The sequence below is a fragment of the Corvus hawaiiensis genome, chromosome 4 (assembly GCF_020740725.1).
Source record: "Corvus hawaiiensis isolate bCorHaw1 chromosome 4, bCorHaw1.pri.cur, whole genome shotgun sequence".
Classification (NCBI taxonomy): domain Eukaryota; kingdom Metazoa; phylum Chordata; class Aves; order Passeriformes; family Corvidae; genus Corvus; species Corvus hawaiiensis.
In genome coordinates this window covers 62,947,980-62,969,807 of record NC_063216.1, presented here as the reverse complement: position 1 = coordinate 62,969,807, position 21,828 = coordinate 62,947,980, and the positions used below count along the sequence as shown (strand labels likewise).

At 37.3% G+C, this 21,828-nt stretch overlaps 1 protein-coding gene across 9 annotated transcripts in view; it reads left to right on the top strand.

The window, feature by feature from the left end:
• TAFA5 (TAFA chemokine like family member 5) overlaps positions 1 to 21,828 on the top strand; it is a 518,314-nt gene that overhangs the window by 397,202 nt on the left and 99,284 nt on the right. For 2 of the 9 annotated variants that reach the window (XR_007203093.1, XR_007203096.1), the window contains 2 exons: positions 11,632 to 11,724; positions 13,041 to 14,314. The exons of 4 other annotated variants lie outside the window; for them this stretch is intronic. Coding sequence is in view for 1 of the 5 variants with exons in the window: in XM_048300904.1 (XP_048156861.1) it covers positions 13,041 to 13,049 (9 nt within the window). In the remaining 4 variants the exon portion in view is untranslated. Of the gene's footprint in view, positions 1 to 10,679; positions 10,778 to 11,631; positions 11,725 to 13,040; positions 14,315 to 21,828 lie in introns of those variants that run through there. 3 more of the 9 variants (XR_007203094.1, XR_007203095.1, XM_048300904.1) reach the window with 3 other exon arrangements.

Here is a 21,828-nt window from a genome sequence, read left to right as displayed (position 1 = left end):
AAACACAAACTATTCCTTGCTAATTAACAATACACTGATACACTCACATCCAAGAAACTCTTAGCCTAAGCCAAGACCTGTTATGAGCAGAATCTACAAGTATCCTTCTGACAGCAGAAATTCAAACAATACGATGTCATTTGTGCACTAGTCCTATTCTATATGGCATGTAATTCCTGACCTCAACTGAAAGATTGATCATGCCTTCTTCCATCTGATATTTATGAAATGTTGCCTAGCATGTCTGGCAGAGTCAGTAATACATTTTCCTCTTTTTCTGTTTTGTCTCTTGTTTCTATAGCATCTGAGTTTTGTGTGATTTCTCATTAAACATTCTCAAGTTTCACCCACACATGCCATCTGGATTATAGTTAATATTTTAGGACCTATCCCCTTAACTTTGATGTACTTTCTTGTAGCTGCTAAAGCACGGTGATATCTCTTCCTTCTGTCTTGAGAACCTCCTCCTCACAAACCCAGACATACCAGAGGAACCAAGGGCTTGATACTGCCAGCAGCTGAACTCTTTTAGATCTCTTCTATATTTTTTCAAATCTGAGAAAAACTATGATGAGAAAAAGAAATCTGTGAATTCTCAGCAGAAAAATCTTACCATAATGAAAGGATTAAAGTCTTAAAGCATAAAATATTATATTAAAAATAAATTTTATGTTAGTGATTCCTGAAGTTGATTTGTCTCATTACATGATGACCAGCACAGAAATAGCGTGATTACTAAAATGGATTCACTAATGACATTGTCAATAATATAGCTTGATCCCTGTCTTCACCTGAAGCTTATTTCTCTCTCAGGTTCATTGCATTTCATCTGAGTAACTGTTTTATGAACCAGCAAGGTCCATTCCATACTTATGATTGGAACAAGCACTTTATTCTGATTTAACCCAGAAGCCTCTCTCAAATAGCTCAATTACTTTTAAAATGTTCTTAGGGTCTGATGTTAATATTTGTCATTCTTATAAAGTGAAAACAAGCTTGGAAGATAACAAAGGTCAGATAAATGTTTTTAAGAAAGAAACTGACAGCTCGTATAATACCTGTGCTTAGTGTAATAAAACACTTATCTGTGATCCCATCCTCCTGATTCTGTGTGATCACTGTAATGACATTTCTTTCTTAAGGATGGACCCACACAAATGTTTCATGGTCTGTCTTGTAATGTTGACTAACTGAACCATGATCACTTGCTTCTTAAGCACAGAGACAGATCATGATTGGTGTCTTATTCTTTTTGCCTGTCATCTGCATCATTCAATCCAGATGAAATGCTCAGTCACAAGGACATGGTTTGGGTACTGATGCATGTGCAGTGGGTCACTCATGACTAAATGAGGTTCACTGAGCCACAAGCAGGAGCTGCTTGGAACTTTTCAGCTTGAGAAAAGAGAGTAAGGGCAGAATTCAGTTCCCTTAACTCATGTGTCCAGGGCAGCCTAGATGTTCCGGGAGCCTAAGATATATTCAGGAGCACAACAAGGGCTTTTTAAGTAGCATCTGTAGACAGTGAGAGATACCCAAGCATGTCCAACAGGCACTAAGCATCTATGCCTAGGTGGAATTGAGCTCTACATTTTGCTGATACTGACTGAAATCACATTTAATACCTACATTCAGGTTTCATAGTCTCTGAATTTGACCCAAGGTGAGTGTAATAAGGGGAGTTGAAGGGCTGTCATGGAAGAGACACTGCATTAGGCATCTCTAAAATCTGCTTGAGAAAGGTTTAATAAGGTAGGGGATTCACCCCACTTTTAGGAGAGACACATGAGATTGATGTCTTTGAGAGAAGGTAAGATTTACTTCCTCTCCTCCTCCCCAAAAGTCCTATCATACCTGCTTTTATATAGTTTTGTCTTTTGTCTGTATATTATTGCAAATTACAAAAAATTCCTTGAAGTTTGCCACAGTTTATTTTTCCTCTTTTGTTGTTTGTTTTCAGACTACTGCAGAAATCTGATCACCACAGAACTGCTTGCCAAAATAGCATAGAAACAGGGTAGGGAGAGTAATGGTGATCTTGCCAAAGAATTTTGATCCAATATGCTGCACAGTGCACAAAGCGCTCTGCCTCAGTAGTCATTGAAACACTGGTTGTTTCTGACACACTGCATCCCTGATCCGTGTTAAGTTTAAATATATTTGCACTCCTAATCAGAATGCTACACGGTATAATGCATTTAGGTGTCTGCTATATCTAAATGCATTATTCTAGGTGATTCAAATTGTTTTAATTGGCTGGTTTGGGATAATGGTCCTTAAATTCCTTGTTTCATCCTTCTTTCCAGCTTTGCCAATGTCATGCACAACTTAAAACTGGAGGATGAGCATAGGTGCGCAAAAGAATATTTTACGTGGGATTATAAGATTATATCACAAAACAAACATAAATATTTCCTGGAGTGAAGAACACTAGGACTGGAATGTTTGTAAGGTGTATGCATACATTAATTGTCATTAAACAGAGGATCAACGTATGTTGCTGTGTGCACAATCCGCTACATCTGTCAATTTTCCCCTTACTCTGTCAAGAAATATCCTCTCCCTCCTCAAAATGTGAAGAAAAACACTAAGTCACTACATTTTCCACTGTCATTTCAGGATGTTTATGGTTGAATGATGGATTGAAGGATCTCTAGAAAACCTTGGGTTTAATCTGATATAAAATGATAGTTGACTTTTTGAAGAATATCCATTTCACTTTCCCAAAGAACCTCACTGGTTCTGTGGTGAGGTGTTTTAGGGAAAGATTTTTCTCATTTTAGAAAGTGTCTTTAGGGCCAGGAATGAAATCTCATAAACCTGTTAACAAGGATGTAACAATCTGTTAGTCTAGGACTTTTTGGGCTTGCACTGAAAGCGAATAGGATCAAGGTTTAAAAAAACTGAACTAATTTGTGCTGTTACGTGCTAATGTTGTTTTCCATGTACATATTATGTCTAAGAATTCTATTTTAGCAAATTTTATCTAAGAATGTACATATATGTCTAAGAATTCTATTTTAGCAAATTTGATCTTCAGAGGACTTTCCCTTTGCAGAGGACGTAAGAACTAAGAGCAGTAGTAGACTTTCTTCTGTTTACCTATCTACCTACATGTGAGCTGTGTTGAAGACCACACTTGCTTTTACTGCTTTCAGTGGATGTCTGTGTGTTATTTCTACAGAATGTTGTGTGTATTCCTGCTTTTGTTTTCAAACATGTCTCTGAGAGAATAAAAACCCTACTGCATTCTTCTTACATGACATATATATATTCCTCCTCTACTCTGATTCCCCGTAGTTGTCCACTGTAGTGGTTCGGTCCAAAATACTCATTACTATTTACCTTCTGTGAGATAAGAATTAGGAGAAAGCAAAGCAGGCACAAAACTTGAAAGAATATAAAGAAGTTTATTAACAGACCTAAAAAAAAGGAAAAAAAAAAGAAATCATACCACACCTTCAGAACACTTCTCCTCCCCCCACATTTCCCCCTTCTCCCACTGTAAAAAAGACAACCCTTGAGATGTTCAGTCTGCTCACCACTTCCGTAATAACCTTGTTCAGTTCATCTTGATCATGCTATGGAGACATCTCCACAAGAGGTTCTCATGGCTTCAGTATCACAACGAGACAGCCATCCGGGTTGGTTCTCTGCTTGCATGTGAGAGTCCCTTCCCATGACTTGCAGCTTTTCTCACAACTGCTTTCGAGGGTCCAATCTTGAGCTACTGGGGTACCATTTTAAGGTTGAGCTGTTCAAAAACAAAATTTCTCTTCGCCCATCTCTGGGAGCATCTTCATCTCTAGAAATAGAGGCCCTCCTCTTCCCTGGGAGAAAAAGGGGCCTCATCATCTTCATCTCTAGGACTATCTCTGGGAGTATCTCTAGGAACAGAGGTCTTCTTCCGATTGGAGCAAGAGTCCTCATCGCTTCCATCTCTCCCCGTTCAAATTCCTCATCAAATTACAGCTGCTTCAGCATTTGCTTATTTCAGCACAGGTGCTTTTGCTCACAAGTTGAACGCTCCACCCCCCATGCTTTCATGAAATTACAACGGATACTCTGATATATCATAGTCCATCACCACCATAGCTTCACAACAGAGTTTCAGCTTTAAGCATCTCCTCTTTCTCCTCCCTCAGGATTTCCGCTCTTCTTTCTTCACTTAATGTCTGCAGACTTCATCTGTTCTGGAGGGAACTTAGAGCACTAAAAGGGTTAATCTCACCCGGGCCTTGCAACTGAAGTTCGCTTATCGCTGTTGGTCACATGATCTTTGCCGGGCAGTGGGGCAGCTTCAGCTGAATCTTCGGCCGCACTGGAGAGGGGGAGCCGGGCCGCACTGTCTGCACGTAGCAGGGGGGGTGTGGGGGGGTTGGTGCGGAAGCAAGACAGAGGGCTTCCCGGGGTTTGTCCATTCTTAAATGTGGACCACAGAGGCAGTCAAAATTCTAAGTGGCTTAAAAATTTGTCAATATTCAAACTAGCCAGTTGATAGGTTCTGTCAGGTCATAGAGGAAGCTGTAAGCACCTCTTTGCAAAAGACTCACTTCCAGGGCTATGCTTGCTAACCCATGACATCCACTTACTACTTTCTCCTCAAGTCCTAGACAAAGGCTAAGCAGAGTATCTCCAAATACTAAAATTTATTTCCAACACAACATATTTATAAAGATTGCTTGTTAGAAGTCATTTACAGTGCTACATTGCTTTCTGGAATGATGTGAAACATGGCTGCTTTCCTTAACAATCAATTGTGAAATGGAGTACATAAAGCAGACGTATCTCTCTGGTGAACATTGACTTCACAGTTCCTTCGTTAGAAGTTGAACTTCCAGTTTAAAGCTCATGCTTTTAAAGTCAGAATTAGCTCTTTTAATGGGTGAAATATCCTAAATATTCCCTCTAAAAGCATATTGCCTTTATGATGTATTATTCAACTAGTTTCACAATCAGTCTTAGCAAAACACTGTTCCAGTTCTTACTGAAGGTGAGACTAACCTTGCTTCAGCCCAAATACCTGTCAATCAGCTGGTACTCCCAGATGTCCCTGAAAAATCTTCTCCTTTTAATTAGAAAAGAAAAAGTAATTCTTATATTTGTGTGTGGACTTCAGTGCTGACTGATGCCCTTTTTCAGATTTTTTTTTCCTTTTTCTTTCATGATATAGACTAGTAAACTTTAACTATAGACAAGATTATTTTTTAAACTTTATAATTAAAAGTCACATCACCCTCTTAATAAAATACTCTTCTATTGTGTCAATACAAGCATTATTTTATGGAAGATCATTGTTTTTAATAGACTTATTAACACAAATATTTAAGTAACTTTTTTCACAAGAAGCTTTAATGTAATTAATCTTATATCTTTGTTAAAATTTGTTAGGCTATGAAGAGCATGCTTTGAATATAGGTATATAGGTATGGATATTCAGAATTCAGTATAAATTAAGTTATTGCATTTAAACAAAAGATAGATTCTTAGATACATTGGTGATTTAATCTGAATCAGTCTCCTACCTCAGAGAAAAGTGTCAGAAATGGTAAACTCGGGTTATCTTCTCAGTATCCTGAGGAAAGCCCATGGCTATTCTTAGATACTTTCAATCATGTTTGAAACCATAAAAATTACTGCAGTTGCTTTTTATTTGAAGAATAAAAAGGTGACAGAGAAGTAGTAATTTTTCAAGTTTACAATTCCATGCCAGTTACAAATCTTTCTTCATTTTATCTGCTATTAACCTTCATATGTGCACACCTGTAACCATTTTAAAAGAGCAGAAAGAAATCAGATAAAATTGAGTTACTTGCTCAAGGTCTTTAGCTGAAGTTATTTTAAGGGTGTTTAGTATTTTAGCCAGCATATGAGAGATGAAGACACTGTTTTGCGTTGTTGTGCTTTATAAGAGGAGTGATCCTCTTCATCTTTCCTTCTTTTCACCCATGTTGCTTGAAGGAGTTGATACTAGACTTTCACAGGGGCACAATGAGACCTGCCTTGCTCTTTTGTTATCCACAACAGCTTTAAATGCTACTCTGGGCAAAAATCTCCCATGACCACCTTTGTGTCCAAGGGCTTTGAATGTTCTGGGGACAGATATTCTTGCTGCTGTCTTTCCCTTCTGGACCAGTGTTGACCTGGGGTGCTGGTCAACAGCCGGCTGAACATGAGCCAGCAGGGAGTGCAGGTGGCCAAGAAGGCCAACGGCATCCTGGCCTGGATCAACAATAGTGTGGCCAACAGGACCAGGACACTGATTGCCTTCCTGTACTCGGCACTGGTGAGGCCACACCGCAAATCCTGTGTTCAGTTTTGCGCCCCTCACAAGAAAGATATTGAGGTCCTGGAGAATGTCCAGAGAAGGGCATGGAGCTGGTGAAGAGTCTTTTCCAACCTAAATGAGTCTGTGATTCTGCAACCTCCATTGCTTTTCCTTTGCTTATTCTCAGATGCTGCAAAGCAAACTTGCGATATTATACATGCCTAAGGCTGAGCTCTTAAACAAGGGTTACCAACATGACCCGAGTTCAAATGTATTTCAGCTGGGTTGCAACATGTGGTTCTAACATTTTTAGTCATTGTAAGGATTATCTAATTATAACAACAGTCCCACTTTCTTCACTGCTATTGCTTATGATGTAATAGGCAATTCAGAAGAGGAGAGGAGTGTATGATCTGACCCAATGTATTCCAAGATCTTGTAAGTTAAAAAAAGGTAATATGAGACAAAGGATTTTAACAGAAATGGAAATTAATGATCAGGATGATAGTCCTGGTAGATGATCTGGGAAACTTGAGAAGATAGGACTAGAAGTGTTATTTAAGGGGAAATGAGACTTTTGGGGTTTCTTTCAAGAGAGATTGATATTAAAATAATTATTGGGAAAAAATAATCTGCAAAGAGTCTCAGATTTGAAATAAACACTTCTTTCTGTGTCTGGTTTGAATAGTGGGTGTGAAAAGAAACAAACAATGGATGCTAAAAGAAAAAGGCATGTGTTTTTTTAAGGTGGCTGATAATGGGATTCTGCTATTTGTAACTCAGGAATGCTACTTTGTTGGAGTGCAGAACAGGAAAATATACCTGCATATACACTGCCTAATACATTAGACTTCTTTTTATAAATATTCACCCAGAAGCGCAGACACTAAATTTGTTCAATCTTATAACTCCTAGTTCTGCAGGTACTGTGGTTTGAAATTGTGTTTCCTGCGGCTAGCTCAGTAAGACAGAATACAGCATTAAGGAGGGTAGCTTTCATGTTTCTTTTTGTTATTCCTAATAGCTGCAGATACTTTAGCGTTAGATTAACTTGCCTTTTTTTTTTTCTGAAGACTAAGCAATTCAGTTTGCGTTTATGAACAGCATGGAGAAAGGGGGAAGAAGGGAGGAAAACAGAATAAATTTTCAGGAGGGAATATGGCAGTTCTTATGAATGCAACAGGTCATTTCTACTCCTTGGATCACCACCAGAAATTTACATTTTTATTCCCATAAAGCAGGAGGTATCTTGCAAGGCAGTGTAAGGTTTTCCTTGAGCATTTTAATGCTTTTACATCTTTCTCTCTGCATCATACATGCTTAGTTGTTTAGGGACCTAGAACTGAGAGCCACATAAGCAGAGGGAAGGCATGCTGTTTATCTGACTTGCAGTCAGTTGGTAAAAGGTTTGGAACTGTTTCTATTATGAGTAGATTTGTGAGTCAGAGACTTGTCCAACCTGCATCCATCTCTGTGAACTATCTTTGTCAAATAGAACCCAAACAAAAAAAAGCTGTTTGCACTGATGGATGCCGTACAGAATCCTAAAACTTGCAGAGGCATAAGACTGTAGTTGAAAGTGTAAAACACACAATTTAGACAAGTAGTTCAGCTGTTAAGTACACTGAAACATCTTTTCTATGACCAATTTCTTTGTAGGTACCCAGAAAATTTCCAGAAATCAATTCTGGAAACATGATAGGTAGTTCAGAGTTCACAGAGTGCCAGTGTGACTGCAACAGGTAGTCATCTAAGAGGACTTGGCTACTGTAGCAAAAATAACAACTTTGGTGCACTCTTATTTTTATTCAGAAAACACCAAGTAAAAAGCAGATGCAGCTGCTAAAGTTTTATCAGGCTTGACATGGAATTGTTGGTATTTATGTGGATTCCACATGAAGTAAAAGGTCAGGACAGACATACTTGAAACTCAATCCTAACTCTGAAAATACTTGCCACTTGCAGTAAGCCTGGCTCAACTTTCTGGTTTGTGATGAGAAATTCAAACATTTTTGTCACTCGGTTAAATCCTAGATACTACACTGAGAGAAAGAGAGGGTTTTATGGGGGGTTCTTTGGGTGGAAAGCCTGTGTAAGTCAGCAAAGCATCATATATCCTTATCTTCTCAAGATGACTTACATAACTTTTTTTCCTTTCTTCTTGACCATAAAAATTAACCAATGAAATATTTTACATGCCATTAGGGCAGAGTTGGAGATGGACTGACCCTTATTCTACTCCCTCCAGAGTAAGACAAATTAAGTGGACTGTGTTATAATTGCTCTAATAAGCCAAACACTCTCAAGACATATTCAAGTCACCAAAAACAACAGTAAGATATATATGGTTATGTGAACGGTATTGTTTTTTATGCTTTGGATTATTAGCAGGAAAATTTGTTTTCCTCTTGAGCAGATTCCTGTGGAACATGCAGGGGCTTGGACTTCCACCATGTAAACCATCAGAACACATACAGTAGTATTTTAATCTCTGGTACTAGATTCCCATTCAGTACCTCAAATTTGAAGAAACTCAAACTTACAGCCCAAATATTTGGCTCCTCCCAAAGGAAGCAGAACATGCTGTCTGAAGCACTAGGAAAAAATTCTGACTTCACTGAAGTCAGTGACAAACAGATGTGCATTGGTACCTAGAACTGACATGAGTTCTATGTATGAACAGAATAGAAAATGTTGTCCTATGTGATTGGTACCCAGGCCTTCTTTAATTTGATGCTGCTACAAATATCCTGAGTGAAGGGAAAAAAAGAACCAAAACAATGTGAAAACAAATTTCCCAGGCTTTGAAGCAGTTTTATGTAAATAGTTATTTAAGTTGCAGTTATTATTGCAATCTCATGACCTAAATGGTTTTCTAAAAATTGCTGCCAAACACTCATCAAGAGCACCATTTTACTTAAAACTTGCCTGTCAGGGAAGTGGCTTCTCATGCATTTTGATTCACGTTTTCAATTCTTAGAGAAGGAAAGAGGGAGGTCAGCAGAACTGCCACCTTGGACTTCCAGAGAGCAGACTACAGGCCTTTCAGTCTGACTTTGGTGCCAGGGAAGGTCATGGAGCAGATCATCTTGAGTGTCATCCTATGGCACATGCAGAACAACCAGGGGATCAAACCTAGCCAGTATGGGTTTATGAAAGGCATTGACCTGCTAGACCAACCTCATCTAATGCCAAGGCAGCTTACTCAGTGGATGAGGGAAAGGCTATGGATGTTGTCTACCTGAACTTTAGTAAAGCCTTTGACACTGTTTTCCAAAGCATTCTCCTGGAGAAATTGGCTGCTTTGATAGGTGCACCTCTCACTGGATAAAAAAATACTGGATGGCTGAGCCGAGAGAGTGGTGGTGAGTAGAATTAAATCTCACTGGCTTACAGTCACTCGTGGTGTTCCCCAGGGCTCAGTATTGGGGCCAGTTCTGCTTAATATCTCAACCAATGATCTGGACAGGGGGATTGAGTGCACCCTCAGTCAGCTCACAGATGACACCAAGTTGGGTGGAAGTGTTTATCTGCTGGAGGGTAGAAAGATTCTGCAGTGGGCTCTGGACAGGCTGGATCAGTGGGTCAAGGACAAGTATAGGAGGTTCTACAAGGTGAAGTGGTGTGTCCTGCACTTGGGTCACAACAACCCCATGCGGTGCTACAGGGGAAGAGCAGGTGTAAAACGACCCAACAGAAAAGGAGCTGAGAGTACTGGTCAATAGCAGCTGAACATGAGCCAGCATGTACCCAGGCGGCCAGAAAAGCCAATGGAATTCGGGCTTGTTTCCATAATAGTGTGGTCAGCAGGACCGGGTGGTGATTGTCCCCCTGTACTTGGCACTGGTGAGGCCACACCTCAAATCCCATGTTCAGTTTTGGGCCCCTCACTTACAAGAAAGACACTGAGGTGCTGGAGCATGTCCAGAGAAGAGCAACGGAGCTGGGGAAGGGTCTGGAGCACAAGATTTTTGCGGAGTGGCTGAGGGAGCTGAGGTTGTTCAGCCTGGAGAAAAGGAGGCTCAGGAGACACCTTACCACTCTGAAAGGAGATTGTAGCCAGAAGGGGGTCAGTCTGTTTTCCCAAGTAACAAGTGACAGAATGAGTGAAATCAGCCTCAAGTTGCACTGGGGAGGTTTATATTGATATTAGTCAAAATTTCTTTGCTAAAAGGGTTGTCAAGTCTTGGAAGAGGCTACCCAGGGAAGTGATTGAATCACCATCTGTGGAAGTATTTAAAAGATGTATATATGTGGTCCTTATGGACATGGTTTAGTGGTGGACTTGGCAGCACTGGGTTGGACGTGATGGTCTTAAAAGTATTTTTCAACCTAACTGATTCAATGATTCTATTCTATGGATTGAACTATTACTATAAATAGTAAACAAGTCCTTTTTATTTTTTTTTAGGAGTCCCTCTTTTCTCTTATTTGATCTGTCTGTTTTTCTGGGGAGTGATTTATTTACCTGTAATGAGGAACGAAAGGGAAAAAACAGGAGGTGGGAGGGTAGGTGTGCATTCTCTTCCTCTTCTCTGGACTCATCATGCTCTCTCTTATTTTCTCTCTCCTTTCTATCTGTTATTACCTATCTTACTTCTTTTTCATGCCTTCATTAATAAGTGATGTTTATACTTCCCTGGCTAACCTATGCATTTTTCCCACTTTCATTTTCTCCTGTCATTGTCCAAAGTTGTAAATTCACCTCCTGTTCTCTAATCTGTTCCTCTTCCTGTCATCACTTTATTTCAAGCCTGCTCTATGCCCTTCCTCAGCATTTTTAAAGTGCATAATTTTCTCCTCGCTTCTTGTCTTCTTTTAAAGTGTTAATACCATATTCATGCAGCAGGGGTGTTTAAAGTGGAGACAGGGATAGCAAGGAAGGAAGGAAGCTTTTATCCCCATAAAATGACAAAGCAGCAGGTATCTATGAATGTATGTTGTTGTACCTGAATTCTCTCTTCATCCTGGGACCAATATGGTAGAGAAGTACACTATGAAAACACTGAACATACAGTCCATCAGCAGTTTACGCTGTTGCTTTTAGCTGTGGGCCATTCCAGCATGATAAAGGAAAGATGGATCTATGTCAAGCTAATTCTTAACACATAGTAGTTTACTTTCAGACCTAATAAACCATAAATTGTTTGCTTTGTGTCTTGCAACCTTAAAAAGTATTACTACCTTTAAAGTTGTGTTCTTTTCTAATGGGAAGAAAAATAGGGGGCATATCAGGAAGCCCAAGAAAGAGTTTAAAGGGGAAAGAGTAAAATTAATAGAAGCAAAACTTTAATTTCTCTTGCTGAAAGTATATTTAAGAAGGGGAATATATCACAATAATCAACCAGGTTTTTTGCCTTCAGCCTGTCTGAGGCCATGTGGTTTGGAGATCTGATCACTAGTCCGAAAAGGAAAGGCTGTTTGCAAGATTTCTGGGGTGTTTTTTCCTGGAAAAGGTGAGAGGACAAAAGCAGAAATCTATGACATACACTTTATGCCTTGTAAGGAAAGTATTCATCTATCTATCTGCCTCTCTCTCTCTCTCTTTCTTTCTTTCTACATGCATATATATAGAGATCCATATGTTTCAAGCTGTCACTAAATTGATTTGGAGGCAGATTTTTTCATGTACAGCTCTGAAGATTAGGTTAAAAATGCAATATTTAATATATGGCTTAAACCAATTGAATTTGATTTTGTTGTTTGTTTTGCTTTTACATTCACTGTTAAGTATTTTCTGGAGTTTTGCATGGTATTTCCATCAGTAATAACAGTTCTGACTACTTGGAGACAGAAAAATGCCAAAGCAGAAGATAATTTTTTGAAAATTCAAACAGCATTTTGTAGCAATCATGCTTTCTTAATATACCCCACAACATTTTGGAGCATACAGCATCTGTGTATTTTTTAAACCATTTCTAAACTCATATTTTGGGTGAGCATGAGTAGCTGGCTCTTTGTTGTATAAATCGGTTGTTATTTTCTCATTTGTGCTTGTGCTGTCTTCCAGTACTCTTGATTTCTTTAATGGTGTGAACTTTGGTTCTGTTTCTCTTTCAAAATACTACTTCCATTCAATTTTCTTTGCAACAGGTTCATTGGGCAGTACTTTGCCTGTTTTTATTATCTTGCATTTTGTTGGGATTTTTTTTGTTTTGTTTTGTTTGTTTCTGGTACGTAACTAAAACAATTTTCTGATTAAATTGACTATTAATAGCCATTATTTACATTATTTTGCACTTGTAATAGCATCGCTAGAGGGCAGTATTGATTAAATTAGGCACACTCTAGTGCTCTTTGGAAACTTAACAGCAGAAAAGTCTCCAGTACAAACATCTTTGCATTTTTAATATATGTTCATGGTTTTCATGTCCATTGTTCATTACATCCTAAACATAAAAATTAAAAGTAATCTTAATCACCATGTGTATTAGACATTGTTATTTGTAACTTTAATGTGTGTAAAAGAACATTCTGTGATTTTTATGAGAAAGAACGTGCAAGAAGCTTAGTAAAAAGTGGATGGCATTGAAGTTATTATAAGTTATAATTTATTGGAAATAATTATTAAAGCATAAACGTTTTATAATAAAAATATAGGCTTTTTCATATGCTTCTTTCTCAGGGAAAATTCTGTGCAAAATAAATATCTTCAAATTTATTAACTGTCTCCTTGAAAAATCTCAGTACAGTGTATTTTGTAATAATGGACAGCAAAGATAAGCAGAATTGAAATTAAAACACTGACTCATTTGTTCTTATTGATTTACAGGTCTCCTGACAAATGCAGCAACACAGAATCCTCGTAGGAGTGGTTTAGGCTCTCTGTGAGCTGCTTAACTTAGTCAAGTTTCACTGCTGTTGATCATCATCCGTTATATGTCATCAACCCAACTGTCTCCTTTCTCTGTATCTCATGAATGACAGCATAATTCCTCTGCATTATGAGCTAAAGTTTGTTCTACCATTCTAAGGATCACTGGACTAAGGAATATAGAAAAAGAGATATGCTTGGGCATTAGCAATACAAAAAAGTTCATGGTTAACATTTCATCTGCGTTATACACCACTGCTGGACTTGCTGTTACCTACATGTTTCAATCCGAAGAGTCTGCTACAATGAAGAGTATCATCCCAATCAGCCTTAGAGAAGACTGTTTTGCCTATGGGAGGAGACTGAGGTGCAAAAGAGAAACTCTTCTTGTGCCCTAAACTGTCTGAATTGCTTTTATTTTCTTATACTTTCAGTATTTACAATAGACCAAAGAGCAAAATCTATTTTAAAGTGGACACAATCTTACTCTTAACAGAGTTATGTCATTAAATTGAAGGAGGTCTCCACAAAGACATGATTCCAGCTTTCACAAAGCTGAAATGTTGTCCAGCAGAAGTCTTTATGGAAAGCTGAAGTAAAAACTAACTCAGAGACCTGCTCTTGAAATGCCATGTTCAAGAGAACATAATGGAGCGCTGAGAGAAAATGACCTATGTTTGAAAAACTTGGACAAAAAGAACACAAACTGTCGACACGGCACCTTTATTCCTCTGTACTTAGATTGACTTTCTCGTACTAAAATCATTTTCCGTTTTAACCAGTTAAACATGCCTCTTCTACAGTTCCATTTTTGATAGTTAAAGTTGGATAATACAGTATTTGCAAAGAGCATGTTTGGTCATCTGTGGCCTATGTCTCATCTGATACACCATTTAGCACCAGAAAGCAAATTAAAGAGAAAACAAAAGTAACACTTGTTTGAAAGAGATCATTAAATGTATTTTGAAAAGCCTAAAGTTATATATTTAACAGTTTTTATATGTTGTATATTTGTAGAAAATCCTATTTAACAATTAACGTGATAACTCTGACAGTTATGAAAAGTGGTTCAGAGTTAAGTTGTGTTTTATTACTTCAGTTGTCTCTGAAGTGACCGGTGTCGTTTGCTTTCTTCCATTGGGACATTCTGGATGTAAAGCATGACCAGAGAGGACTGTGTAGAAAAAGCAAAGAATAATGTTGTTTATATTACATAAATGCATTCAACCATTGCACTGTTGGAAGGCATTTTTTATTTTTATTTTATTTTTATTTTTTTGTCTTTATGTACTGATAAAAATAGAGTGTAAAATATTTTACTCTTTGCTCTTCATAGCAAGGCCTTCCTTCCTTCCTTCCTTCCTTCCTTCCTTCCTTCCTTCCTTCCTTCTCTTCCCTACTTTTATGTAAGGGTCTGTTTGAAGCCTGTTCCTTATCCCATTTTCAGTGTTTTACCTCATTGTTAGAAAGCCCACTTTTTCAGCATTATTGGTTAGTGAAAATTTAGCAAAGACAGCATAGACAAGGGAGAAATTATGATAAAACAGAAACAAAACCTTGTTCCCTTTTACTGTACCTTTTGGCATATAAGTTTGGTACATATTGGTATGATACAATCAACAAGGGAGCTTAATTTCTTCCTGGCAAATGTATTTTGGTTTCAAGTATACTACCTAATACTCCAATTAACTTTTAGTGTTATGCTAGTTCTATTCTACTAAAGAAAAATATATAGAGATTATTCAAGTGACCATAGATGAAAGGTACAAAAATGAAAAGTTGATTAAAGAATTTTTTTTAAAGCCTACTCAAACATTGAGGCTTATTTAATGCAGCGGTTGCAGGAAAATGTGAACTATGGATCATTTTGTCTTCAAGTAAAATAAATATCTACAAAATTCTTATTTAATCATAGGATTTTGACCAGTATCAAAGTAGCAATTTAAGCCCAGCCACTTGTAAAGTGTTATGGACTGACTGCACTATAAATGACCAATGTCAGGTTTAAAATGTCATGCAATAAATGATGGTAAATACATTTACTGTACATGTAGACCTCAAGAGCCAGATCCCTCACTCTACCAACTCTCTGTTTGGATTTATTTTAAAGGGAGCTTAGTAGCCTTATTTAGCAAACACAGAAAAAAATGAAAGTTGTTACATCCTTTTTGTTGCTTTACAGTATTCAGTTTTGTGTTGGTTCAGCTAAATTATGAAAAATAAAGAAAATCCTTTTATAAGTGAGACTTGTTCCCTGAGCATGACGTCACCAAAGGAATTTCACCAGATGATAAGTAAGGTGGGAGCACAGAGAGAAAGATGGAATTGGAAATTGAGGACATGAGCTGTGTTTTGAAGTTTTACCCTTCCTTTTTTATGTCTTGGGTACTTTCATTTTGGTGTGCTCAGTCACAGATCGTATTAAGGTCATTTATTTTCTGGAAAATGGATCTTCCAGGAACAAGAGAATCTATGACTGGACATCTGAATTCTTTACATCTAAAATCATTCTAAAACGATTCTAAAATCTACATTCCAATCAGTTCTGAATATGCAACCTTGTTTTTGTTTTCTAAATATTTAAATACTCAAAAAAGAGTAGATATACATGGTTATAAGGCTTACTCTGGATAAGATCTATAAAGGAAAAAGATTCTGATTACTCTTCAGAGATGCATTCTCGTTTCTGAGTCTCTTGTGTACAACAGACACTTCAAGGCACTTAAAATGTGTTTTGTGCTTTTCCGTCCTCCCCCAGAATGTACAGTTTTAAGAAAACTAAATACACTGGCTGCCTTTGTCACTGTGAATTACTACTCTAAGAGCAGTGGTGAAATGTTTCTCTCTCAGGAACAATATGTTTTCAGAATATTGTTAACCTTAATTTTACAAAACTAAGTTACATAAAAAAAAAACTTGTTTGTTTCTGAAAGTATTTTATGTGCCTCTTCAAAAGCAGAATTTGAAAGACAGAAGATAATGTCTTATTTGAATGCTATTAAATATCCGTCATTTCTCAACTTGCACACAAGTAACTTTTTCAAAACATGCTTGAAAGGAAACAGAATAATACATAAAAACACATAATAGACTAATAAAAACAACCTCTAGAAATGCAGTAAACCTTTAAAAATTTTTTGAAAAAAGCTTCAATTTAGCTTTCTGTTAGCCCAGGCAAGGACACATTTAAGTACTGCTTTTAATATCTGGGATATCAAATGGAGCAAACATTAGCACACTGTAGCAATCAATGTGACACATCATTCACCAATTTCATAATTATGCTTTTAGCTTTTTTTTTTTTTTTTTTGTCAATTCATTTCTTCTTAGCAGCAGCTCAGGTTTTATGTGGAATCCTCAATCATTCACTTGTTTACTGAAATTGTACCCATGTGCTGTTGCATAAATCTTTAACCCAGGCACTTACTATCTCATATAGCCTACTCATCACAATCCTGATTACTAATTAGAGTTTCCAGAAGAAAATAAGGAATTCAACTCTGTGTCTGAAAAGCCTCTGTAGCTATGAAGAACAGCTGAACTAAAAGGTGGTAAATGATTGGTTGACAGGAAAATCACAGCACTGACTGCCTGGGCAACTGAACTAGTGGAAAGAAGAAATGAACAAGCCAGCAGTGGATGTAGCACAAGAAGCCAAAAAAACTCCAAAAAAACAAACAAACCAACCCAAACCTAAATTGAAATATTTATTATATTTATTCAAGGGAGAAAACCGCACCCAGAACCAGCTGTTTCATCACATAAACCTATATATATGCAGTACCTATTCCAATTAAAAAAATATAAATACATAAGAAAGCATTTTCTTTTAAGCATCTTTGTATGATGCTGGATGTTATATGAGTAACGACCAAAGACAGGAATGTGTTGACTATTTTTTTCTGACATAACAGATTTGATCCTACTGAAGTAATGAATCTCACACTGGGCTTAGGCAAATAAAGATGGACAGAAAGCACGATATTCGACTTCTGATTTCAAACTGGGGCTTGAGTAGAGAAAGGAGTTCAAGAAAGAAACTGCAAAAAAACCCAACCAAGACCAGAGAAAAATATTTTTTTCATTTCAGAGTATTTAGTGTTTAATAAGTGCTTTTTAGTATTCAGTACATGCTAGGGGAGTCAAAAGGAGTATTATTTGAAACAGGGAAATAAGAAAGGAAACATTATTTTAACTGCAGAGATGAGAATTTTACTGATAATGTGGTTGTCTTCTTTTGAGATATAAATCCCATTAAACTTGGAGACCCATGGGTAATATATAAAAGGCAATTCTGTCACTTACTAAATATAAACTAAAAAATGGAAACTAAACTAAAAAGTAGAAATTACAATAAGCCAGAATAGACAGTAACTAATAATGAGCCATTCTGTGGGAGGATCGACACAAGTTCCTGTACTGCTTTTGACTATGAATGAAATATGAATACTGAGATTGCACGGTTTGTTAGTATCAGTAAATTACACAGATTAGTGAAGATATGGGAGGCATATGAAGATATGCAGAGGCAAAATGAATCACCAAATATTAACAGAAAATGGAAAACTGAAAATCAGGAGTGTCAATTTATCATTTCTTACACCATCAAAGTAATTGTGGCTTCAATTATGTCAAATTTTAGGAAATATGTGGAAAATAACTTCTGCTCTTGAAATAGATACTAATGTTGTTTTCAAGCTAGTCAGTGCCTAGGTCAAGTCACTGTTTTCATATGGTAATCCTATGTTAGTTATGCCTTTTCAGAGCTCCAGCAAGCCATTGGAGGACACTTACGATTTATATTTGTAGTCACAAAGCACAATGTGCTCATGGCATTGATGTCCTCCACATCTGGCTTGGACAGACCATGCCCACAATTTTCTAGGTTTGATATTGCCACTATCAGGGTAGTAAAAGTGACACTAAAACACTATATTGTGCCGCAGTGATGCAAAAAGACCTGTGCAAATGAACAAAGTTGATTAGCATATAATCAAAAACCAGTTTTACTAAAAATATTAATAAATAGCATGCAAAGAACAGATACAGTAAAAAAAATGGAAAGCAGTAAGGACTTTTAATGTAAAAAAAACCCAAAAAACCAAAAACCACACCAAAATCTAGTATGAAAAAAGAAAATCTCTGCAAAGATCTTTGTTTAGGAGTAGAAACTCCAAAGGTGTTTATGTTAGGAGTATAGGGTCTGACATAACAGAAGGAACAATGTTAGCATGTGCTGAGAGCAGTTTACACTACCTAAGGAGCTTGAGCACTACCTCAAAGCCATTGTATAAAGCACTGTGAGCAAGTGTCTGTCTTCCTTCCCTGCACTGGAAGAAGCTGATGTGTACATTTCTATGTACCCAGGAAGAGAGACAGGTGGCTTAGTATGGGTTCTCACACAGGCATAACAATACTTGTCACCCACCTCAGGCAGAGGCTATAATGACAGGAAAGGTTGACATCAGCTGTCAACAAGAATTTTGTACTGAGTTGTGAAGGTGCTAACAAAAATTGGGTAGTAGAAGCCTGACACAGCTGTTAACGTACAAACACATTGCACAAAACAGCTCACAGAGCCCCGGTGGCAGTAAAGAGGGCCTTCCCATCACAATGACTAAAGCAAGTGCAAGGGTCATATATTTCTTCCTGTATATGCAGACAATCTCCACATGGATAGATGAAAATTATTGCGGGCTAGTTCTGTCCACATTCTCCATTCACTTCTACAAAGATGTACTAAAGCAGCCTCCAGAGCAGAAATTCAACATGGACTGCAACTTCAAGACATAGAAGCCTAAATGACATGCTATTAGCAAACGATAAAAAAGTATATATTGGTGCTTGAACAAAATTATGTTTAATTTGGCACAACTTACAATTTCTGCCTCAATGTAGCTATGCAGCACTTGGTTTTCTCCACGGGCATATTTGTTTCTTCTCAGAATTTTGAAGAGAGCAAAATGACAGTGATAATGTATCTTGCAGCTCATGCAAAACAAATCAAATGAGAGTGAGCTCTGGATGGGCAGAAATTCTAGCTGAGTAAATAACAATGACCTCACTGTGCACAGGAAACTAACACCCCCAGAAATGACACAGACAGTTCTTGAGCAAATGGCCACACCTTGTTCATGAAAAGGAGGCTCTTCCAGAAACATACATGCATTGCTGTAGAGCTTCTTCCAAACCAGGAACACATGAAAACTGTCTAAACTCAAAGATAAATACAGCAAGTTAGAGAGAAAAGTTGTTGTGAAAACTTTGTATTTAATTGTATGCATCAGGTTAGAGTTTCCTGTACTTCATTACTTGTTCTTCGTAGATTAACAAAATGTTATTGGAAGAAGATTTGTCGCTGACTCCATGACATGATCACTTTGTATTATTTAGATGGTAACTGTAGTCTCCTTAGGCAGTTTGACAAACTCAGCAAGCTTCCTCTCCTGTCCTTTTTCTCCCATTGTTGCAGCCTGTAGTGCTGTGCAGACATACCCACTGCAATGGTTACCAGCAGTTCTAAAGGAATTATTTATTGGCTACTGGTGTGGGTTTGGCAGTGTGTGGTGCAGTACCAACTAAAAGCCCATGTCATGATACTGCCTCTAGCTGAGTGCTTGTATGCCAGGTGGCAACTGGCCCTCAGGTTTGCTACTCTTGAGGGGATTTTGTATAGGATGCATAATCTGAAATCACTGCAATTTGAATGGCTTTCTGAGAACAGGAATGAAAGATTTCTTCAGTATCTCTCTCCAGTTAAAAAAAGAAAATTTTGCTTTTTCAGAAGTCTTTTATCATTCTTTTACTGTCTTGTGAAGAATTAAAAAATCTAGATAGATGCATGGTAAAGCTTGTTGACTTTCTACTTACTTGTAAAGATGCCTTGGGTGTGGAAACAAGGCAAACAGCTTGTAAAACAACTATTCACATCCAACAGTATATTTCTGTGCTCCAAAACCAATTCTTCCTTGAGAACAAACTCGAACTGGAGGTAAAAATATTGCTTCTCATTCCATTTTTAAAGATAATGCCTAAGCTTATGTTCATAGTTGAGAAGTTTCCCAAGTTTAAATATTTAATCGCGCAGTGAAATAATTCAGAAGTCTGTTTCTAATGATGCCATCTGGTGACACCTGTCATAATGATACGTAGCTTGGTCTGTTATTTTTCCAAACACAATATAAAAGCTACAAAGTAGTTTCATCAGATAATAAATGCTCAAAAAAAAATACTGCCATCTACAAGGAGCAGTATCTTGTTGAGCTTTCTAATGTTATTAATGAGAGAGGTATGTGTTTGAGGACAATCCTGCTTTCATTGTACCTTAAAAAAACTTCCGTACAACAAGGCACAACTCTTATAGAGGCTTGAGGATTGTATTAGTTTCTTAGACAGTGAGTTGGCTGCAGGGAATATTGCTGCACAGTTATCTATTGCCGAGCTGTAGCAAGGTTCCAGGGCAATACTGTATTGCTATATTCCTTTCACTGAAAAGTTTCCCTTACTAGAGTGCATTGACCAATATTTCAGTCCTACCATGAGCTAAACCAGCATTACTGCTGTATTGAAGTAATTAATTCAAAATATAAAAAAATAAACATACATTTATTTATTAAGAAGTTCGGCGGAGAACTCTTACAGTGACAGATGACATTAGCCTATAAGCCTTTATAACTTACAAGGTAATAAAATGGGGTTACATTTTTGGATTAAATTGATAACATGACCAAATTGATTTCATTAGTGTATCTGTCATATTTGCTGTTAATGATGGCTAACAGTGGAATAGAAACTGACAACAATCCCTGAAAAACTGTGCAGATCAAAATTATATTATACTAGCATTCATGAATTTTAATAACCTTTTTTATCATGAATTTTGAACTCCCTTTTTAAATTTGAGGCTCGCAAGGAAGAAGAGAATTAAACTTTCTACACCTGTCTCAGCTCCTATTATTTCTATTGTTACAAGTTAATAGGCTCAAGAATATAAGACATTTCCACTAACTAAAACAAAAAAAAGGTCTTGCTTGAGAGTCTCTTGTGAGTGCTTATAGAGGAATGGATGTTTCTCTGCTGCTAAAGTGTTGACATCAGAGTCATTTCTCCTGAATGACTAGAAAGCTTTAGGACACCCAAATTGCTGTTTAGAAGACTGTTTGTGGAAGCTGCTATTCGTATTAATAGACATTGGTACTCCAGTGTGTAACTCCCTTTAATAGAAGATCTGCAAAAATCTACAGGACAATATACCTACTGCCAGGAAGCATCATAACTCTCTAATCCCATTAGCAGGGCTTAAATAAATGTGAGTTAAAAAGTGTACAAGTATTGAAATGCTACAACCTCACAGCACCAACTGAAACATCAAAGTGCCTTTATGTAATGAGACACCTTGACCTCTCTGCTACTTGGAAATGCGGTATGATATTAAATATGTGTCATATGAACTGAAAGACCAAATACTCTTTCGTATTTCAAGTCCTGGATTACAACCTCATCCTTGGCTTAAAATGATGTGAAAATAGATAATTAAAAAGGAAAAACCGTGGGATAATCTGGGCACAGGTAAAGGATGACTTTACCATTTTGTTAATAGTTTTATCTTAAATATATTATATAAATGTATGTGTGTATATATATAGAAAGTGAAGGACACTGTCTGGTTTGAGCTTACTGTCTTTCTTGCTCTCATAGATGTTACACTCAGGAGCTGTGATATCAACATGGGTAAAAAAATTCAGAG